General features: G+C 41.2%; 1 protein-coding gene across 9 annotated transcripts in view; it reads right to left on the bottom strand.

Moving 5' to 3' along the window:
* MGAT5 (alpha-1,6-mannosylglycoprotein 6-beta-N-acetylglucosaminyltransferase) overlaps nt 1-21940 on the bottom strand; it is a 161679-nt gene that overhangs the window by 14494 nt on the left and 125245 nt on the right. For all 9 annotated transcript variants that reach the window (XM_044438180.1, XM_044438185.1, XM_044438186.1 and 6 more), the window contains 4 exons: nt 10218-10367; nt 4146-4292; nt 1886-2002; nt 1043-1117 (listed from right to left, as the gene is read on the bottom strand). In XM_044438180.1, the coding sequence (XP_044294115.1) occupies nt 1043-1117; nt 1886-2002; nt 4146-4292; nt 10218-10367 (489 nt within the window). The remainder of the gene's footprint in view (nt 1-1042; nt 1118-1885; nt 2003-4145; nt 4293-10217; nt 10368-21940) is intronic.

Genomic DNA, 21940 nt, shown 5'->3' with positions numbered 1-21940 from the left:
ATTTTGTAACCCAAGCATTTGTTCTCCCTAATGCATTTACCATTTAATTTTGAGGAAATGAAAATTTTGAGGAAAGGAAAAACATAATGAGATGGCCTGAAGATGCTTTGGAATTTGTTAATGGAAGCAAAAATATTGATGTTGTAAAATGGAGAAGTAGTGAATATAGTCCAGAATTCTGTGCAAGCCTGAATGAGTATGACTCCTGTTACGTAAAATTATGATTACTTAAGATTTGCCACAGTGCAGAAAGGGCAAAAATAATGGACTTTATTCGAAGAAGTGATAGGAGGAAATTGGATGACACTTATATGAGAACTGATAATATTTTCTCAATTTTAAGGAAATGGTCCAGATTTAATAGATACACATTTAATTTGATACGAATATGAAAATTTAATATCCTGGTTTTGTCTTGCTAATTGTATCAGTTATGTTTCAAGCAGGAAAGTCCTGCTGTACAGGCAAGTACATGTGGGATATACGCTGTCTTCTTTGCACTGTACATATTCAGGATAGAATATTCCAGTTTTGAAATGCTTAATGTTTGAGAAATAGAAATATTTATTAAAATTTTATGATGAATTCTAGAATATTAGGAGTATTTCTGGTAATGTAAATACTGCAGAGTTCCTAAACACATTATTGTTTGCTTTTTGTGTTTAATTTTATTCCTTTATGGAAGAGTAAATGGAACAGACCGGATTAAGTGAATTTTGTTCTACTTACTGACATTTTGGTTGGAAATTATTCTAGATAAGAAATGTGGACATACTATACTGATCAATTACTCCCTCAGATATTTGTATGTTATTGTTACTTCTTATTGAAGTACCATTAATAATATTATGAGACTGATAAATGGTTAAGAACAAAATGCTAAACTTAGAAGACGTCCTTTGTCAAGTTGTTCACAGCTACAAGTATCACTGCTGAGCGCTAATACTGGAAAAAGGGTGGCTTATGAAAAAAGTCTGCCTATTCATTTGGAGCATATGGCTATTAGACATAAAGCAACTGTCTATTCATATGGAGAGCATACCTGTTTCTCTATGAACACATTCATTCTCTGCAGCATTCCTTCACATGTGAATTCGAAGGGCAAGTAAGGTTCAATCTGTTAAGGATATTAAGTGTCTTAGTAAGTTCAACTGTAAATAGTGACAATGATCAATGACTTTTTTCATTTCACCACTATGAATCAAAAAGAAAACAAAATCACTCAGCAACATTTACCATATAGGACTTTCCACCCGTATTTTTAATTAAATTATCTGTATAACTAGGGAACTATCTTTATGGTTTTCACAGCACATATATTTAAAAACCACAGTCAGGCAACTTAGTCATTCAGGACTGATAAGGCAACATTATCCCCCTGGTACAATAAATTCCAATATGCTGATATGATTGTCCAGTTATACAGAATGAGCATTTGCTCAAAGGGGCAATTACCCCTTTTAAGAATCCAGCCAAGAGTAAACATTCCACAGGTGTAGCTTTAGTCTTGAAAAGGTTATGAAAGAAATTAACTGAACAATCTTGCTTGGTTTATAGCCCTAAAGGGGATTTAAGTCCTGTTATCATTTGAAATTGTGTAACTAGATGTTTGTATGCCATGTGCTTTTAGGATATATAAATTTGTATGTTCATTAGGAAAAGCTTAAAACAAAAAGATTAGTCTGTGTTTGAAAGACTACCTCACTGTAGCTAGCTAGCAGGCAGGCAGGCAGATAAATAAATAGATAAATAAATCTGGAATGCTTTATTTTTCTTTGATAATTTATAGCTCCTACAGAACACGTTTAATGCTCTCCCTACAGCCATATGTTTTCATTTCACATTTAGGCACTAAATACAGAGAGAGGGAAAAACGCCTTCTAACCTTTTGACTCAGAATTGCTTTAACTGCCTTCTCCACTTCAGAAAGATCATTGATGTTTACTGTCCAAACATGAGGCCTCCCAATGTAGACTTCAGCGTAGGGGTGCTGAGATGTCAACTGAAAGGAACACAGGCAACGTCATCTTTAAGGACATCATGCTCACTGTACCTTTTCTGGATCCTTAATTCTGTTTGCTTTCTGAGCAGAAATTGCTTCCTTGGGGACTATCCCAACTGACAGGTGTGGAAGGATGATTTGAAACAAGTGGGTAGAAAGATTTAAAAGGTAACAAAGAAAATTACTTAGCCCAAAGGAGGGGAGGGGCTAAAATCAGGTAGCACAAAGCGTGGGGAAACAGGCACGTAGGCAGGAGGGCCAAATACTTCCTGATCATTTATTGACAAGCTGGGCAGAACAAAATGAGCCTATTGTAGCTCACCAGGGGCAGGTCTGAATTGGGAAGAAGGGCCAGTGTTAGAGCAACGCAGAGTAGGCGGACGGAAAGATTGTAAACTCCCGGTACCCCAGCCAAAGAGGGGAAAGGAGGAGGGAGAAGCGGCCGGGGGCAGAGCATAAAAAGGGGATGTGAACATGTGCTCAGGTGAACAGGAAAATGGGAAGGAAACCATTTTTTTCTGTTCCCTTTGTTGCAATAAAGTTTTAAAAAGAACTCTTTGCATGCTTGGAATATTTTTCTCTTCCAAAGGAAAGGAAAGAGTGTTCATAACACCAACCTACACTGATCCCCCTCGAACATCCTGTTCCAAACCTTCTTGCCTGTTAATACAACTTTCTCATGGATGCACACACAGCTATTGTGAGAGTCTTATATTATTCACTGACATGGAACAAGTAATATGCCCCAATCCTTTCTTCTTATACTAACTCAAATATACTCATTCAATTGTCCACATTTACTTCTGACACCTTCATTTTTCTAAAAAGCCTCTTCCATGTAATGCTATGTGCACAGACTTACAATTCTGGATGATCAACAATTTGTCTACTGCCATGCTCAAAATGATTAATGGTGGATTTGACAAATGTAAAAGAAAAGTCAAGCCATGGCCTTGGTCCCTGCCCAGCGACAGATACTCAGGAAACAGACCTTTCTTACCAACCATTTGTGCTGGTTCATTATTCTGAACTATCTTGCTAAGAAAATGGAGTATATAGAAAACCACATAGCACAGTGGTTGCTGAGGAGGAACCTGACCTGAGCTCCCTCGCTTTCTCTTCTGGACTATGAGGCCACCACACAGTGTATTTTCATGGTAAATTCTTCTTGCTGTTATATAACTTGGAAGGAAAACAACCAATGCAACCATGAACACTTAAGTCAAAATAAATTTGTCTTTAAGACCCAACAAGACTCTTTGTTGCTTTTGCTGCAACACACTTTCCTTCCAGGGTGAAAGTACCTTTTAAATGCCATTAAACAGGTTACTGGCATCAGATGGTTTCTGAAAAGAATGCTTACTTTGTTCCAATTTACTACCAACAGGCTACCAAGAACTACATATGATTTTCATGCCTAACTCCAACACTGTCTTTTTTAAACATTATGTTAACACCCAAAGAGGAGCCAAAATAGCCGAACAAATAAATTTCAGTATAGATTTAAAAACAAATAATTTCATTATAAAAAAGAATCACAGTTACAATTTGTGTGTAACTTCTTTAATAAGCTAGTATGGTTGGCATAAAATTTTGGGAGGTGGTGACCATATTACATTCTAAATATGCAGGAATATACAGAAGCTGGAAGGTGGCATTGGTGAAAAGAGGAAATGGAATGAGAGCAGATTCCCTTGATGAAGAACAAGGTCTAGCAAAATAATTTAAGTGGCCTTTTTTTTTTGTTTTTTCTGTTGTCATTTTTCTTCTTGAAAGCTTGGGAGAGCTTAAGATACTTCATTAACTGTGCATGAAAAGTTGGAAATGTGCAAAACTAAGAAATTAACCTACCAAAATTACACAAATTACATTTCCTTTACACACTAATACTCTCCTCAAGAGTGGAGCAAACTGGGAGATCTGAGCATGAATTTGATTGCATGCACATTTTCTAAGTGTAAAGAACAGCAGGAATTTTTGTTGCTATAGCTTGAAGTCAATCATTTCAGGCAACAGCATGCTATGACAACAGCAGTAAAATGTGATGCTTTGGTGCAAGACATACTGCTCACATATCTAAGCAGCAGTATGAAAAAATGAGCACTAACAACAGGACCTGTGAATGCGGGTACTAAGAGCTTACCTCTCGGAGGGTTGGCTTCCCTTTGAAGAAATCTGTGTTTTTGCTGCTTTTGGGTGGATTAAACTTTGGATTCAAAAATGCACATCCATTTGCAATGGCTTCTAGAGGAGCAGGTCCCTCATATGGAAAACCAAGACCAACAAACAGCTGAAAAATAAAACCACTCATATAATTAATCTTTCTTCAGTTTTGTCTAGATGTCATGAATGTGCACAATGGCAACATGCCTATATGTATAAATGTAGAAATAGGATTTCTCGTGTCCAAAATTTAGCTTTAAAAAATTAACAAAGATGTAAGGACAAGTAAGAAGGATATGAGGCTTGAAATTAAAAAAAAAAAAAAAAAAAAAAAAAAGGTTATTAGGTTTAAAATTAAAAAAAAAAAAAAAAAAGAATAATTCCTTCCTCTCTCCTACTTGGCCATCATTTTCAGTTACTTTTTAAGGAGTCCTTCTTAATATGCCCAGCAGCCAACATGGGAAGCATAGAATTATGCATGGCGATGGATAACAGTATGGGCAGGAGTGAGAGAGATGGGGTGGGGAAAATAAACAGATGAAGAGCAGGGACACTCTTTTGACAAACAATAAAGTCATCTTGGAAATCTTGCTCATGGAATACAAGCCAACTACTATCTTTACCTTTTTAAAAAATTACCCTGCTACTCTACTAAAAGAGGTGCGCGACATATGAAGAATATACTTAATGTAATGCGTTGAATTAAGAATGATTTTTAAAAAATGAAAATGAAATCTTATACAGTACTCGTCATTTTCATAGTTTTCTGTATAGAAAAAGAGAAAGTAGGGGGAAAAAACCACAATATACCTTTTAGGATTTGTTCCAGCCTGAAGTACAATGGAACAAGAGAAGAAAGTTAGATAGTCTTCCATTATTATCCCTAGAGAGGTACGCCTCTGTCAATGTTTCATTCTTTTCGGCGTCAGGTGAAAACCTTTTTATTCTTCCAGTATTTTAATTGTTAACTTGTTTTAGTTAGTGGGTTTATATTTTAACGCTGGATGGTGGACAACTGTTATTTTCATTTCTATTTTTAGAATTAATTTGTTGTAAACCTTCCTGAGACGTCTAAGTATGGGATGGTATAGAAAAGTTTTAAATAAATAAAATAAAATAGATACAATTAGAGGAAAGCACTCTTGCTGCTTTTTGATAGGCAAGCCCCTAGTCTTGGTGACACATCTGCTTGATTCCTAATCTATTCAGTAATTTACTAACTTGAATATATCCTAGGCAGCAAGCCCAACCTCATCATATAGCCTACCCCCAAGATGAGCCGGTTAGAATGCAAGACTGCCTTTCTAAGAAAGCACCTCAAGATGATGAAACCAACCCCATCCCTGACAGTAGAAGCAGTAAGTGGAAAAGCTGAATTATGCTTTGCTTTTTTTTTTTTAATTGAAGGTGCTTCTTCTCTCCCTTTCAATTTTAAGGATTTAGTTCTATTTCTTTCTTTGGTAGGTTTTTCTTCTTTTATGCAAATCAGTCTGGGTGCCTTGTTACGGCCAAACAATGGTATAAAAGTGTTTTTATAGATACAATTAATATTAAAACAATAAAGCCATCATTAGGTCCTGGCTTAGAGAAACAATACATCTTTGATTATTAAACAGCTTAATCATAATTACCACTCAGACACTTAGCTTATACATGTACATCTGATTACAATCAAAAGGCTTAAGCACACAGAGTAGCTGGTTAAGTGGTATGGCTGGGCACACATATGAGCTGTCCAATTAGCAACAGCAGGTGGCAGCAAAGTACGTAGAAATGTGCCCTTAGCTCACAGCAGCAGTGCTAAAGAAAAGGTATATCAAAAGGCTATTGTTACAAATTGTTTTGCATATCTTAGGAGAGTTGAAAGAAGCACCACACTTCAAACAGATGATATACAGGAGTTATTTCTTGTACACTGCTCCATGTATCACTCAAGCTACTTTCTTCTAGGCATTTTCTGTAATTAAAGAAGTATTAAAAGCATCACTGTTCCTAAATATCCAGAGTAAGTCCTGAATACAGGACTTACTAGATTGGGAACTCTGGGGAAAACACTGGTCATCTGAATCTGCCAGGTGAGTGTAAACCTTGATCCAGAGATCTCAGAATCCTCCCTGCCATTTGAGCACTGAGTAAACTTTAAGCCCAAGTGAATCTTGGCATGGACTGCTTAGCATTAAGTTTAAAGACTTAAGCAGACATTTGTGGGCATGACTCTGAAGAGCAAAAGCCATGGGTATGCAGGCAGCAAATCATACAGGTTATGAATATACTTCTTCAAAGAGAAGCAAACCAATGTTCCATCTGGCTGCAAGAGGATATTCCTCACGAGAGGAAGCAGGCAGGGTAGGAATGCAATGTAACAACAACAACACTTACAATGGAGTGCCTTTTCTTAAGAGTGTGAGAAAGGCAGACTGAAAATAGGAAAAGAAAACCTCCCAAACAAAACTCGTGCAGAACTGATAGGCACATCAAAGTTTATTATGAGTTTTCTCTCTCAAAACACCATCTCACAAGTAGCTTTAAGAAACAGTTATGAAGCAGAATGCAATTCACTTCTGAATGAAGAAAAAAAAAAAGAAAAAAGATAGAGTCTGATAAGCAATTATATTTTATCTTTTAATTAGCTGCAACAGAAACATGGCTGAATCATTAATTAAAGGATTTAAAATTTCACCAACAATTCAGCACTGCCCCGGTTCTAATTAGTTATGGGAAATGCTACTGTTGGGTAGATAAGCATTCTTCACATTTTGCCTCTGAAGTTTTGAACTTCTGTTCTGTGCTGTCCACTTGTTTAACAGAACTCCTTAAGAAGGAACCTGGAGCCTGTACTTTTCAACACCACAGGGAGTTTCTGTTGCCCCACAAAAATAAATACAGCACCAACTGTCCTCTGCAGTCAGTCAAGTAATGCTATCAACTGCGAAATTTGCCTCAAAATACACTACTCAGCTACTTATCTCAAAATACAGGCAGCACAATAAGTTTTGTTTTACTTTTAAGGTAAATTTCCTTCAGAATGTCATAAGCAAACAAATCTTTTTTGTCTGAAAGGCTGATTTTTATAAACTAATTAAGTTACATACACCAGGATGGCCCCGTATCCTTACGGGGAATTTCTATTCCCCACTTTTGCTACTACCCATGGGGAAGCCGCTCCCTCACTGGGTAGTCTCATCTATAGGGATTCTTATTTATGGCAAAAGCTTGTATTTTCAGGGCTTGAGGAACTCTTGGTGGTGGTGCTTTCACAAATTACCCCTCTCTTGCTGCCATAAATGTGGTTAGAATACCTTAAAACATCCAAGGGGGTGGTACAAAAGGATTAGACATAAGATGAGCACCAATGCCAGAGACTAATCAAACAATGAAACCAGAAAATTATTAATGTGATATTTTATATATAAGAAATTGCTAACATTTGGTAGGCTGTGGATTTCAAAAGACTGCTTAGTAACAATCCTTTAGGACTTCTTTTGCCTCAGACCAAATTCCCTAAACATCCATTCTAACCAAGTAACTTACAACCAGGTCCTGTTTCAGGGTAAAATCTTCCACTGACCTCCAAGCTTATCCTGTTGAATTACAGGCTATTTGAATGGTTTACCTTGATTTTTATTGCCGTACTTGTATAGTTTTCCTTTGGCAAGATCTTGGAGAAGTCTCTTGGCATCTCAAACCCATCTGTTCCCTACTCCTGGTCTTCCCCAGCCACATAAAGTTATCCGAAAGAGAAAGAATAACTTTCCCCTTTCTCCTCAGCTTTCTCAAACACTACAGAGCAACCAGCAAACTTTCTCCCTCTCTGTCCACAGACTTTGACCAAACTCTTGGCAACAGTCATACCTTAACCTGCATTTCCCACTTGGTCTTTTTTCATCTAGCTGTAATTCCAAGCTAATCCAAATTTGATTTAATTCCCTGATTAAGGCCCTACCTAACAATATTTATGCAACGGTCTCTCTCTGTGCCTTCAGAATGTTACTAAATATACCTATAACAAGAACAAAACTTAAACTTAGTTCTTATCCGTTGCATTGTAACTTTACATAGACAACAAAAGTGTACATTATGGAATGACAATAATATACACAGGACATTTCTACACAGTCCTACTGGAAACCGATGAGAAGGAAGGGTATGAATTATGGGAAAAATCAGGAAAGATGGTCTCAACTGCCTGATAATGCTTTAATAAGTTTGATCGGTTTTGGAAAGGTTTCCTCTTCAAGCACCACTTGTCTATGTATAATATATAGATACTCCTTTGTTTCCAACTACCTGAAGACAAGCAAGTTGTCAATCAACTGTCTGAAGGCAGTTTTAAACAAGTTTAAATAAGTTTTAAAACTATTATTGGAAAATCCCATACACTGGTCATGTACAGAATTTCCTTAAGGCCTAGTATGGAATATATAAATATTTTTCAGATGCAATCTTCCAATGCAAATGCAGTAGTTGATTATTGCCCTCTTTCATGGCAAACTGTGTCCTTTGGCAGCCAGCAACTGTCTTCTTTGGCTTTATATCAAAATTTCCCACATTGCTTTATGTTATGTTGGTCGTGAAGTTGTGTCCGACCTATCATGACCCCATGGACAACATTCCTCCAGGCTCTCCTGTTATCCACCATCCACCGGAGTCCACCTAAGCTCCCACCGACTGCTATAGATCAAAATGACAATGTGGCAAACTCCAAAACTGGAAAGGAATATATGGGTGTGATGGACACTGGATTTTAAGTTTGTTCTCTTCTTGGTGCAGGTCTATTTCTGCTTAACCTTGAGCTCATCAAGGGTTCAAATCAATCCAAAAGACTTAATTACTTTTGTGGTTTTCCCTGAACTCTTTCCTTCTTGATGGCAAAGATTCCAGAGACCACCTTGGCTCTCAGCATCCCTGAATCTAAGTGGGAAGTATGTACAAACTGCTATTCAGTTCCTCTATCCCAAGGGTCCCCAAGCTTTTTGGACCTGTGGGCATGTTTGGCAAGTTTTGAAAATGCTATGGGCACTCCATAAAATGCCTATTCAGTAGTGTACCAATTTGGCATCCACTTGTCCCATCTATGTATCTTAGATTATGTTCTATTCAACAAATACTTTTGCTTTGCTTCTGCTGGATGGTACACAGTTTCATTAATTTGAGATTGTCTAATTTGGTGAATTGGTGGCAGTACAATACAGCTAATGCTTCTTTTAAACACATGTTTTGGGGCTGCTGCAAGCATTGTTTGGGGATTTTTTGTGCGGAAGATTACCATTGACAAATTGTACACTAGAACAGTCTTTAGTACTCGCTGGTATGCATGCTTTTTGAAAATGATTTACCTGCTTCATGGAAATTAACATCTGTCTGTGGAAATGGATTCTCTGTGTTCTCTTGACAACTAAAAGAATGAAATTACAACTCTGGCAGGATAAACACAGACCTCCTATGATGCAATAGATTGCAGGGCTTTCAACACTTTCAATATTTAAATAGGTGGCATATAAACACCAACTTGAAAAAGAGATTTATTTGGATATTTGGACTGCTGTTATTGAAGTTTATATGTACTTCTTGAAAAGTTGTCTGCATTTCACAGCAATCTATTTATGTGCATCAAAAATATTAAAAGATTTTTAAAAGATTGATGCCATACTGGGATCTCTTTGTGGGTACAGTGGTACCTGGAGGGACTGGGCTGGGGAACCCTGCTTTAGCCTCTTATCTGTGCAATTGTGACGGCAAATGAAAATGTCTCTTGTTCCTACCAACGTCATCAGAAAACTGATACAGTAGCATTCTAGGCACATAGTTTTCTCATAGCGCCTTAAGTCTACATGATGGTGAATTTGCACAGGGTCCTGGTACCTGGGGACACTGCTACAACTGTGTTTCAGGCATGTCTGTGGGAGGGGAAGAGAGCACGAGTAACCAAGAGTCAAACAGAGGGCTGTGCAGAGAGAAATCAGACACCTGTGGGGTTATAAAACAGAAGTAAAGCAATTTGGGTTATTCACATTTACATTAAGGAAAATACTCGTTTCAACGACATACTTACTTTTGTTCCTCTTAATAGGAATTGTAAATCCCGGCCACTGAGGATGCCATGGTTTTTAACATAGTTTGGCATGTAGATGGTACTTGTCCCATGAACAGTTCCATGGACTTCTGTGTAGGTGTGAATGACATCCAAATAAGACTTCTTATCCTAATAGAAAAACACAATGAGCCAAGATGAGATTCTCTGTGTTCTGTGTTTACTAAACCAGAAGAGTATCAAAGGATGAGAAAAGGAGTGTGAATGCTATATTCAATATAAACTTGAAATTATTAATTTAGGAGAAATCAGTTCAATAGTACTCTGAAAGAGAGTCTATGGTAGGATTGCTAAGTCAAGTATCAGAAGACATGAGCTGTAATGTATTAGCTACAATGTCATGAACAGGAATTGATTCATTCAGATATCTGCAAAACAACCAACCAACCAACCAAATTCATTTTAATAAAAAATAAAATAAAAAGCCATTGGTAGGGATGAACAAATGTATACTAGAAGTATTTTCATTTGAGACTTTTTTCATGTAGCAGCAAAGATACTGGTTCTGCAAAATTTTGTGCCTTACACATACAATGCCCTGAAATATTCACCCTGCTTTGGATTTTCTTTGTTTGGTTGCAAACTGGAATTGAAATGTATATAAAACACTAAACAATGGGAAGGTGCAACATATTTTTGTTGCAGTACAATAATAGTAAACAAAAAGATACTGGCACTCATTAGCTGCTCATTAGCTGGCACCCCTTCTTCAGCAGTTACACCTGTGAATCCTCTTATCAGCTTGCTATCTGGTTTTGACATTTGCCTATTCTTCCTGGAAAAATTGTTCCAGTTTTGTCAGGTTGGATAGGACTGCTGGTGAACAACTTTCAAACTCTGAGGTATGGCCTTTGACTAGGACATTCTAAGACATTCAGGTTCTTGTTTTTAAACCATTTCAGTATGGTTGGCGTCACTGCTCATTGAAGGCAAAACTTCACCCCAGTCCCAGGTCCCCTGCACAAGGAAAATGCTTTTCCTCTGCAATTGGCCTGCATTGGCCAGATCCGCCTCACCCTCAATCCTGACAAGTTCTCAGTCTCTGCTGCAGAAAAGCATCACTACAACATGATGCTGTCACCACTAGGCCTCACTGTGGTGGTGGTATTCTCGGGACAATTGTCATTACTGGCCTTGCATTCGTGGTGTGTGAAGACTCTGGTTTGGAGGTGGGACTCCACTGGACTTCCTGAGCTTGGCTTCCCAGTCTCCAGCCTACTTTCTCTGTGCTCTAAGTCTGCCTTGTGGTAAGCGGGCAGCTAAGCAAGAAGCAAGTCCACACGTGTCCCTGAGGCTGGCTTGTACACACACAGCCTGCACACCTGCTGTACTATGCAGAGTTCTTCCTTGTTGGCTTTGTGCATAGGATTATGTACTTTGTGCAGAGAAAAAGCTAGCATTCCAGAGCATTCATGGACTTGATCTCAGTTCTGCTCACTTCGTGGCATGGCCAGGTCTGAAGAGAGCCAGATTCTGGCCTAATCTTGGCAATCCCACTCTGTGCCATACATAACATTTTGTAATAAAACTAAACAAAACACAGTTTGGTCTAAATAAACCAGATAAACTTTTGCCTAATGTATGCTCTGTCTCCAAAATATCTTTTTGAAAAGTCCAAATGGATTTTGATATGGGTTTGTTTCAGCACTGGTGTTCTTCCTAAATATATCTATTTAACTTAAGGTTGAATCATGGGGTAGAGGAATCAAACCTCAGAAAGACAGTAATACAGATTTTGCTACCTGAAGACACACAGACATTTCTTTTGTTTAGAGATCTTTACAGAAAATTTGGGCTTTGTCACGTAACTGGGAAAATGCGGAACAGACAGACAGACACAAGTTGACCTGCTTTCCTCTTCTCTCATTCAAGGACAGATTGTTTAGGTATAACAAAGCCTTTGTAACATATTGCATGAATGTCTAGGCCAGTAAAATAAAAGTCTAGTCAGACAGTAAATGCCTCCTTTGTCTTCAATGACATAAAAAAGTATGACCTTAAATTTTACATTCTTTACTTCTATCACATCCAGCTGCTATGCACTGTTGCCCATTTGTATGAGTTGGCTAAATGTGATGTACAAATGCTAATGCAAGGGTTACAGAAAACTAGGGGAAAGCATTCTGCTTGGAGCACTGGGACACCCAAGCATTCCTTCTGTATAGTTTAACTTTCTCTTTAAAAACACAAACACATAAGTATTCCAGTATGTCCAGTTTTCAACAAGAGTGCAAAGCCTCTATGGAGGCTGGATCCATTTAATCATGGATTAAATATATTTAATCATAATTAAAGCAGATCTACTGAAATCATTAGGACAAATTACTTGATTTAACATATTTATTCTAAGGGAGTTTATAGGCAATGATAATTTTACCTTCTGAGCTACTTCTGTAACAAAATGCTTCCATCTGGCACTTTCTGACCTTTTGGTCAGAATCTCACACCTGCTGGGATCCAGAGATTCCTGTATGACCAGCACTTTTCAGCAGCCACTACGCATTCTCCTTAAGCAAGATTTCCCACTGCGTTCTTTGGGGCTGAGGGGCTGCCTTCCAAGGGTTTGCTACATTCCCTATGGTAACATGCACATTCAGTTCTTGATCTTGCTCAGTAAATACCAAACTTGCCCTCGGGAGACGCACAGAATGCTGTTTTAGAAGCAGGACAAACCCTTGCTCCACTGGTATTGATGGGGTTGGCATTTTCCCAACCCCTTCAACAAATGCTCCACTATTTTGAACTCTGGAGAAAATGCAAATTAGACAAATAGACAAATTAAATACTTAGGACACTGGCATATGATTCATTTTAATTCTTCTGTATTGCTGCTATCATTTTAGAAACTTGATAAATTTGGTAAATTTTTGTGCTTGTTTTCTCATGTAGCTGATTTTATTTTGTTCTGGTTTCAGTTTTTGTGCTTTGTTTTATACTGCACTTTAATGCATCTTGTATTTATGTAGCTTGTATTTTAGTTGTTGTAAACTGCCCTGAGAGCCTTTTATGGCTAAGTGGCAGTAGAGAAATTCACAATTTATTTATTTATGTCATTATAGTTGGAACAAGAATTTTGTCTGCAATGTCTTGTTAAAATTAAAGTTGGTCTAGTGTTTGTGAAGTAAAATATATGTGGGATTATGTACATTTGTGTTTTACAGTGACAGAAGTTTCAACAAAAAAAAGACACTCTTGATCAGGCCAGAATAAACCCCGTTAACATGCTTGACTTTTGAAATGGGGTTGGTTAGGGGAATGAAAAGGCCATAACATGTTTTTAGAATTAGAAGCACAGTAAGATTTCAAAAGGGAAACCAAGTCTATTAATTTCTTTTACTGCACTATAAAAGTTCACTAATAATCTACATTACTCGTGCCTTTTGGAACTTAAGAAATCCAGTAAGTCATACTAAAGTGTCTGAAAAGTGAAACCAGATAACACCAACACGTACATCTACTGAAAGGCACATCTATGAGATTTTTATTTTGTCTATGATTTGCTGATTCCACTGAATTACCAAGGTCTGTTTATATTTGCAGCCTCCTGTTTAAGATATGTGTGTGCTTCGTAAATATTCAGCATCTACAAACACATATTATTTAAAAACCTGTTGCCTTTACCATTCAGTTTTGTGATGGGAGGAGGAAGATACATCACAAAACAACAGGTCTTATCTTGTGTTCCCATGCATGAATGTTCCTTTATCTTTCTTTTGCATCCCCACACACTGCACACTGCAGGACTAATACTGCAGGGGTTGTTGGAAAGAATAATTTGAACTTCAAGGCATGTCGGGTAGCCTTCACTAAAAACTCTTAACTAGAGCATGGGTCAACTAAAGTGTGAAGTTTCAAAGGCAGACTCTGAGATGCATTAAGAATTTTTCGTACCTTGTGGGCCACATGAGGACTTCACTGCAGAACCTGGGGGCCATACAATGCAAAATTTTTCCATATTTTAAGTATTTGCATTATATTTAATATACACAATTAATGTATTTGATTGACCATTAAATGAGGGAGAATTAATTTTAAGATGAGTTTAGTACTAACTGAATGAAAAAGAACGCTTTGTGATCTCTGCAGAGATCACAGGCAGCTCCTTCTCCAACCACAGCCTAAGCACAATGACTTTTCTTCCCTGTTTGTCCCACCTGGAAACCCTCCCATGTGACCCCACTGGCCCATCCTTCCTTCTTGGAATTAGCATACTGAGCCTCTTGCACTTGGGCCAACACACTCTTCCCAGCATGCCCTGCCTGCTCCTGTTGACAAATGCACACTTCCTGAGTTCCTTCATGTTCATCAGCCACAGTGGCACCAGGCATGCTTGGGCAAGCTTTCCCAAGGCCACCAGCATGACCCGCTCTCTTCCTGTGCCTCAGGAAGACAGTGGGACAGGTTGGCAGCCTGGGGGGAGCTCATTGCAATCATGCCCGTGCCATTGCTGGAATCTGGACTGGGGGGTGATGGGGGGCTCTGAGTAGCATCAGGGGTTGCATGTTGCCCGCGAGCCAGGCCACCCTGAGCTAAGTGCTTAAGGCTACAATTCAATGGATATTTAGATGGTGGGGAGAGTGTTGCACAACTAACAGGATCCCCAGGGAAATATTTTTCTATCTAAAAATGCATAGGACTGTTATGGTTATGTTAGGTACATTCCTTGTAAGTTCAGCATACTATATTAGAGCTAGTGTAGTGGTTAAAGTGCTGGTTGGCACCTGGGAGATCTAGGTTCTAGTCTCCTCTTGGCCATGAAGCTCACTGGGTGATTTTGGGCCAGTCTCCAACTCTCAGTCTAACTTATCTTGCACTGTTCTTTTGAGGATAAAATTAAGAGGAGGAGGATTGTGGAAGCTGCTTTGAGTACCTTGAAAGGAAAAAGGTGGCATATAAACATAAATAATAAAAATAAGAATATATAAGTCTCTCTTCAGTATAGGAATATGGGGACAGGCACTGAAATTGACTGGACTTTTCCCTACATGTAAATATCTTACGAATTCCTTGGAGCATAATGTTTTTCATGTAGAGAATGAATGTTTAAGAACGAACAAACAGCTTCATGTTGGAATATCTACTGTTTTAAACCATGGGTAAGCAGTGGAAAACAATATCATGGATGAATGTGCTGGAAAGAGCAGGTTGCTTACCTGTAACTGATGTTCTTTGAGTGGCCATCTGTGCAGTCACACATATGGGTTTTGCACCTGCGCAGTGCCTTTGGCCGGAAGATTAACAGCTAATGGTTTGGTGGGAAATTCCGCTCCCCCTCGCCCCTAGCAGTATATAAGGAACGGAGTGTCCGCCATTTTCCAGTCTTTGACAGACTGGACGTTCGCTGTCTAATACACAGTTTAAGAAGAACTAAACTAAAGCCAAAGAAAGAAAAACTCTCAGTGGTACGACAAACAGAGAAAATAGTCCAGTATTGAAGAGAAAAAAGGTTGGACCACCCATGACACCAAGCGGGGCCGGTGGGTGGGTTGTGTGACTGCACAGATGGCCACTTGAAGAACATCAGTTACAGGTAAGCAACCTGCTCTTCTTCTTCGTGGCCTCTGTTTATCACACATATGGGTAGAATAATAAGCTTACCCGAACTGGAAGAGGGAGGTGTCATCAACGAAGAATAGAAGAAAGCACGGCTCTGCCAAAAGAGCAATCCCGTCTGGCACGAACATCAAGTCTATAATGTCTGACAAAAGTACACAGAATAGCCCAAGTGGCAGCTCTGCAGACATCTTCAATTGGGACCCCCGATGCAAAGGCTGAGGAAGCAGCAACAGCCCTAGTGGAGTAACCTCTTGGAGTAGACGGTAAGTCCAGTTTAGTCAACTGGTAAGACAGAGTAATTGTGTTAACTATCCATTCAGACAGCCACTGGGAAGAAACAGGAAAACCTCAGGTTTGTTCCGAGTATTTAACAAAAAGTCTGTTAGAGTGCTGAATAGACTCAGTCCTGGACCTATAAAAGGCTAGACAATGACGAACATCCAGCATACGCAGGGACTTCTCCATCGGATTCAAAGGAGCTGGAAAAAGTGCTGGTAAAACAATCTCCTGATCCATGTGGAATGAAGTAGCTACCTTAGGGAGAAAAGACGGGTCCAGTCATAAAACTACCTTCTCCTTATGAAAATTCAAAAAAGGAGGGTCTACCCTAAGGGCACAGAGTTCACGAGACCTACGAGCTGAAGTAACTGCTACAAGGAAAGCAGTCTTCCAGGAGACAAGGCATAGATCAATTGTCGCCATGGGTTCGAAAGGAGGCCGTGTCAACGCTTATAAAACCACTGAGAGGCTCTAAGTGGGCATAAGCGGCCTGATTACTGGATGGAGGTTACAAAGTCCTTTCAAAAACCTTTTAATCAATGGTTGAGAGAAGATGGAAAACCTTGCACAGTTCCGTGGTAATAAGAGTTCGCTGCTGTATATACTTTTATGGAAGAAGGTTTAAGTCCAGACTGGTGTAGTTCAAAGAGGAATGGAAAGATCTGTTCTACAGATGCGGATGGGGCTGGAAACGAGTGAGATTTGGCAAAACTAGAGAATCTGTGCTACTTCGCCGCGTATGACTTTCGAGTGGATGGTCTTAATGCAGAGTTGAGAATATATTGCAGATCTGGACGTAAAGCTTGTGAGGCCAATGATAGATTCACTAAATCTAATGAGGCAGAGGTAGAAGGGATTGCAGGTGGCGTCGATACCAGTCCGGCACTTGTAGGTGTCGAATTCGCCAGGCGGTTAATTTCAGCGATGGCAGGTCTGGGTGTCGGATCATGCCCTGTCGCTGAGTAATGAGATAAGGGACAAGAGGAAGTTGAAGAAATTCTTTCTGAGAAATATGAAGAAGAGTTGAGAACCATGGCTGGCGTGGCCACCAAGGGGTTATCAGTAGTCCCGTGGCCCCTTCGTGAATAATCTTTCCTACCGCTCTCATGATGAGGGGAATTGGTGGGAAAGTGTAAAAAGTCATGTCGCTCCATGGAATCATGAAGGCGTCCCCAGACAACCCCTGTCCGATTCCCGCTCTGGAGCAATAGTTTACGCACACCCTGTTGTGTCGGGTGGCAAACAAGTCTATGTCTGGGGGACCCCAGAGGCGAAACAGTCTGTCGCAGATCTGACGGTCCAGTTCCCATTCATGTGACTGTGACATATGTCTGCTCAAAAGATCTGCTTCTACATTGTCTGCACCTGCGAGATGCACTGCTATAAGAGTGATGTCCCTCGGTATGCACCACTCCCAAATTTGCATCAACAGGCGGGCTAGTTTCGGGGACCGAGTTCCCCCTTGTTTGCTCAAATAAAAAACTATGGCTATGTTGTCCAAAGTTACCTGGACAACTTGATGAAGAAGCACGTCCTCGAATGACTGCAGTGCTTTGAATACGGCAAGAAGTTCCAGAAAGTTGATGTGGTTCCTGGAATCCCAATAACTCCAAACCTCCTGGGTGCGTAGATCGGAGCAAATGGCTCCCCATCCCAGAAGGGACACATCGGTACGGAGAATCACTGTAGGGTACCAGGGTCGAAACAGGATTCCAACATTCAAATTGTCTGGTTCTGTGCACCATAGGAGGGACTGTAGAATGGAGGACGGGAGTCGAATCTGCTTCGTAGGCGGATCCCTTTGTGGCCAGAATATCCCATTGAAGAATAACTGGAGAGGACGTAGCCGGAATTTGGCATATGGGACTATGGCGATGGATGCTGCCATATGCCCCAACAGTCTTTGAACAGATCGGGCAGGAACAGTTCCATCTCGTCGAATTCGATAGATGTGTTGGGCGATAGCATGTTGTCTGACTCGAGGAAGGAAGGCTCTCATCACCGTAGAATCCAGCCAAGCGCCGATAAAGTTGATCGTCTGTGTAGGGAGAAGAGAAGATTTCTGGCGATTAATGCAGAGTCCAAGGTCTTGCAATAGATCACAAGCAATATTAATAGCGGAAGTAAGTTCTTCTCTAGTCCCGGAAACCAACAGCCAATCATCGAGGTATGGGTATGCCCGAATTCCGCGTAGTTGAAAGTAGGCGCAAACAGGAGCCATACACTTCGTGAAGACTCTTGGTGCAGTGGCTAATCCAAATGGCAACACCTTGAATTCGTAGATTACAGAGGCTACTGCAAAACGAAGGAAATGCCTATGACGTGGATGTATCGAAATATGAAAATAGGCATCCTTCAAATCCAGCAATGTGAACCAATCCCCTCTCCCCAGCAACGGAAGGATATTTTGAAGTGTGGTCATCCGAAACTTTTTTGGTGTTATGAATCTATTGAGAGCTCTTAAGTCCAATATAGGTCGGAGACCTCCATCTCATTTCGGGACCGTGAAATATCTGGAATAGAATTCGTGGAGTCCTTCCGATAACGATAAGCGACGAACAGCTCCTTTAGCAAGGAGTTGGTGAATCTCGTCCAACAGAACTGACGAGCTCCGTGTAAACCGGATAGGACTTGATGATGGAATGTCGAATTCAATTCTATATCCGTGCTGGATAATGGATAACACCCACCCATCAGATGTAATGGACTCCCAAATGGGGAGTCGGCTTTTCAGCCGGTCCCCAAATGAGAGGGGGGAAGGTGGAGTTGGAAGGGTTCACTCGCTCCATCAGCGCTGGCGTCTATCTCCGTCAAAGCGGCGGTGGCCTTGCTGGAAACGCTGAGATGGTTGCTTGCGGCGTTGCTGGCAATGTTGTGGCTGTTGGCGGGATGGATATTGTTGCCTATACTGAGGCCGGTTCCATGACCACTTACGTCGAACAGGCAGCTGTAGTTCCATGCGCCAGGCTGTCATTCTCGATTTGTGAATCCTCTTCAACTTATGATCAGTTCGGGCACTGAATAGGCCAGATCCATCAAAGAGCATCTCCTCAATTCTCTGCTTCATCTCTTCTGGAAAGTTGCAGTTACGCAACCATGCATGCCTCCAGAGAGAGATGGCGCTGACGAGAGCCCTTGAATCAGTATCCACATGGTGCCTGGCTGTGGATAACTGTTGTATGGCGACTTGCATCGCTTCTTTGACAAAGACCCTCACCAAATCACCATGGTTATCGGGCAGGGCAGCGATGATGTTATCTAAACGCTGCATTATGAAATATTGATAGCGCGCCAGGGTCGCTTCATAATTAGATATTCTGAGGCCCAGTTCTGAAGCCGCATAGACCCGGCGCATAAGAGAATAGATTTTCCATCCCTCTTTGTCTCGGGGCGCTGTGTGACCCCGCGCCTCCTGACCTTGAGACGATTCCACCACCATCGAATTTGGTTTGGGGTGGCGGAGGAGGAATGGAATATCTCTTTCCCGGACCCTGTACATCGCCTCATATTTTTTGGAGGTCGGTTGAGGCTGTGCTGGGAGGTCCCATGGTTGGGTCATTGCTTGTCTGAGGGTCATGATAAGTGGCAATGCGATGGAGGTCGGTTGCTCTCCCCTTACGACGTCATAGCAACGGTCACTACTAGGCCCCGGTAGTTGGCTCACTTCAATCTCCAACGACTTCACAAGCCTGGACATCAGCTCAGCGAACATGATGTGCGGTTCTTCTGGTGATGCCAGACCCTGTGAAGTGATTGTAGCGTCGGGAGAAGTAGAATCGACTTCCGACTCATCCGAATGTACCCAATATGGAGGCGGGTCACTGGAGGAGAAACTACCCGGTGACTGGGATCCCTCGCCTTCCTGAGGCGGTACACACCTGGCGCCCCTCAAGGTCGAAGGATGAGGTCAGCCCTGACGCTCAGGAGTTGGAGACTGATCCCGAGGAGCCGGATAGTATTCAACGAGTGGATAGTTGGACCATCTCGATGCAGACACATATCTGGCATGGTACCAGTCATCAGAGTGGGGTTGAGATGATCGGCTCCTCCACTCTCTCAGTGGGGACAGTCCGGCACCAGGGTCGAACCCAACAGATGGCATAGGAGTTGGGGATCGAGCCCTCGGTGGAGAGTCTTCGATCTCGCCATCAGAGATCGAACCGCGAGGTGGATCTTGATGTAACTCCAGATCCATATGGCGCGGGGACACCGGAGGTGTGATTCTCATCGCCACTTGGATGGACGGACCCGAGGGTGTCGGTACCGGGGCTGCCATCAGAACCGAAGAGGCTGCAGAACACGAGCGTCGGTGTTTTGAATGCTTGGGTTTCTTCGGTTTCTTGGTCAGTTTCTCAGCCCTATCCTTCTTGGCCCTTTTGTGCACAGGTGAATTCTCAGGCGCACTGTGCTTCCTGTTTTCCTTTTGTTTCTTGGACGGAGAAACAGACTGCTCTCCCATGGCGGAAGCACTCTCAACCGAAGGGGCATGAGGGTGGAGCAGTAGAGGAAAGGGCTGGGCGTTGCGGCGGTTCAGTAGAGGCCGGACGGCGGTCTGGTGGGGCCGAAACTGCAGTGGGCTTAGCCACCAGCCGATCAGATTGTAGAAGGGCCAGGGTTAGAAGGGATTGTAGAAGGGCTTCCATAAATGGTTCTCCCTATTCTTCCTGGCTTGTTTCGAAAAGGCCAGGCAATGGACACACTTGTCCGTCCTGTGACCTTCCCCTAAACAAAGGAGGCACAGGTCATGCGGGTCTGCAGCGGGCATTTTAGAGCCACACTCTCCGCACTTGTGGAATGCCACCCATTGAGCCATAGCGAAAAAGAAGGAAAGAAGATAGCAAAGCGGGAATAGATAAATTTTTTTGTTTTTTTTTATAGGAAGAAGAAGATAAAAAACTGGAGAGAATAACAGGTATACAAAGGTAAGGAGGGAATACTAACATGGAATGAACAAAAGAAAAAAGTGGTTCAAACAAGAGAGCATGAGGTAAGATCTAAGTGAGAGTGAAGCGGCACGAAGCATAACAAACAGCGGTCGCAAAGACTGGAAAATGGCAGACACTCCGCTCCTTATATAATGCTAGGGGGGAGGGGGAGCGGAGTTCCCGCCAAAAACCGTTAGCTGTTAATCTTCCAGCCGAAGGCACTGCGCAGGGGCAGAACCCATGTGTGTGATGCACAGAAGCCATGAAAAAGAACTGAAGGCATTTACAGTCTTTGGTTAAAGACCTACTCAACATTTATTCAGCCAGTATCTTATTCCTAGAAATGAATTTAAGCAGCATGAAGCTTATACACAGGTGCAGCAGTATATTGCAACTATTCCAGATGGAACTGTTACAGCAACTTTCATTAGGTGCTACTGATTAAATCGATTGTACTCAGCAAAAGTTTAAGCCATAATAAAAACAGGAGCCTTGAAAGGGCAACAGGTCTCTTTGGACTGAAACCCCATAGTCCCCTCCAGACAAAGCAGTAACTCAGACTGGCAACAAATCTATCAAATTTTTATAGAAAAAGAAAATGACAGTGAATCACTCGGGAATCAGCTCACAAACCAAGGATTAAGTAACTTATCAAAACTATGATTCTTTTTCCAAGTTGAAAGAACGGAAGGAGGGTGGGTACAGAAAAAGCATTCCAAGGAAATGCTGGCTGGGAGCAGACAATAGGCTAGTTCAGTTCTTAAAACAGATGGCAAGGCTGCCACACATTTGTCTGAGACTTGTGAGATAAAAGCTGGGCTCTCCCCACACTAAAAACTCTTCTACCAAAGCAAGATTGGTCCTTGTTACACAAGCAAAACAGCAGCAGCTGAGCTTGCTTTCTTAGTCATTTTTCTTGACAGC

Source organism: Varanus komodoensis, unplaced genomic scaffold (assembly GCF_004798865.1).
Source record: "Varanus komodoensis strain SLA01 unplaced genomic scaffold, ASM479886v1 scaffold32, whole genome shotgun sequence".
NCBI lineage: Eukaryota > Metazoa > Chordata > Lepidosauria > Squamata > Varanidae > Varanus > Varanus komodoensis.
The sequence above is the reverse complement of the archived record's forward strand: the minus strand, read 5'-3'. Positions and strand labels throughout refer to the sequence as shown.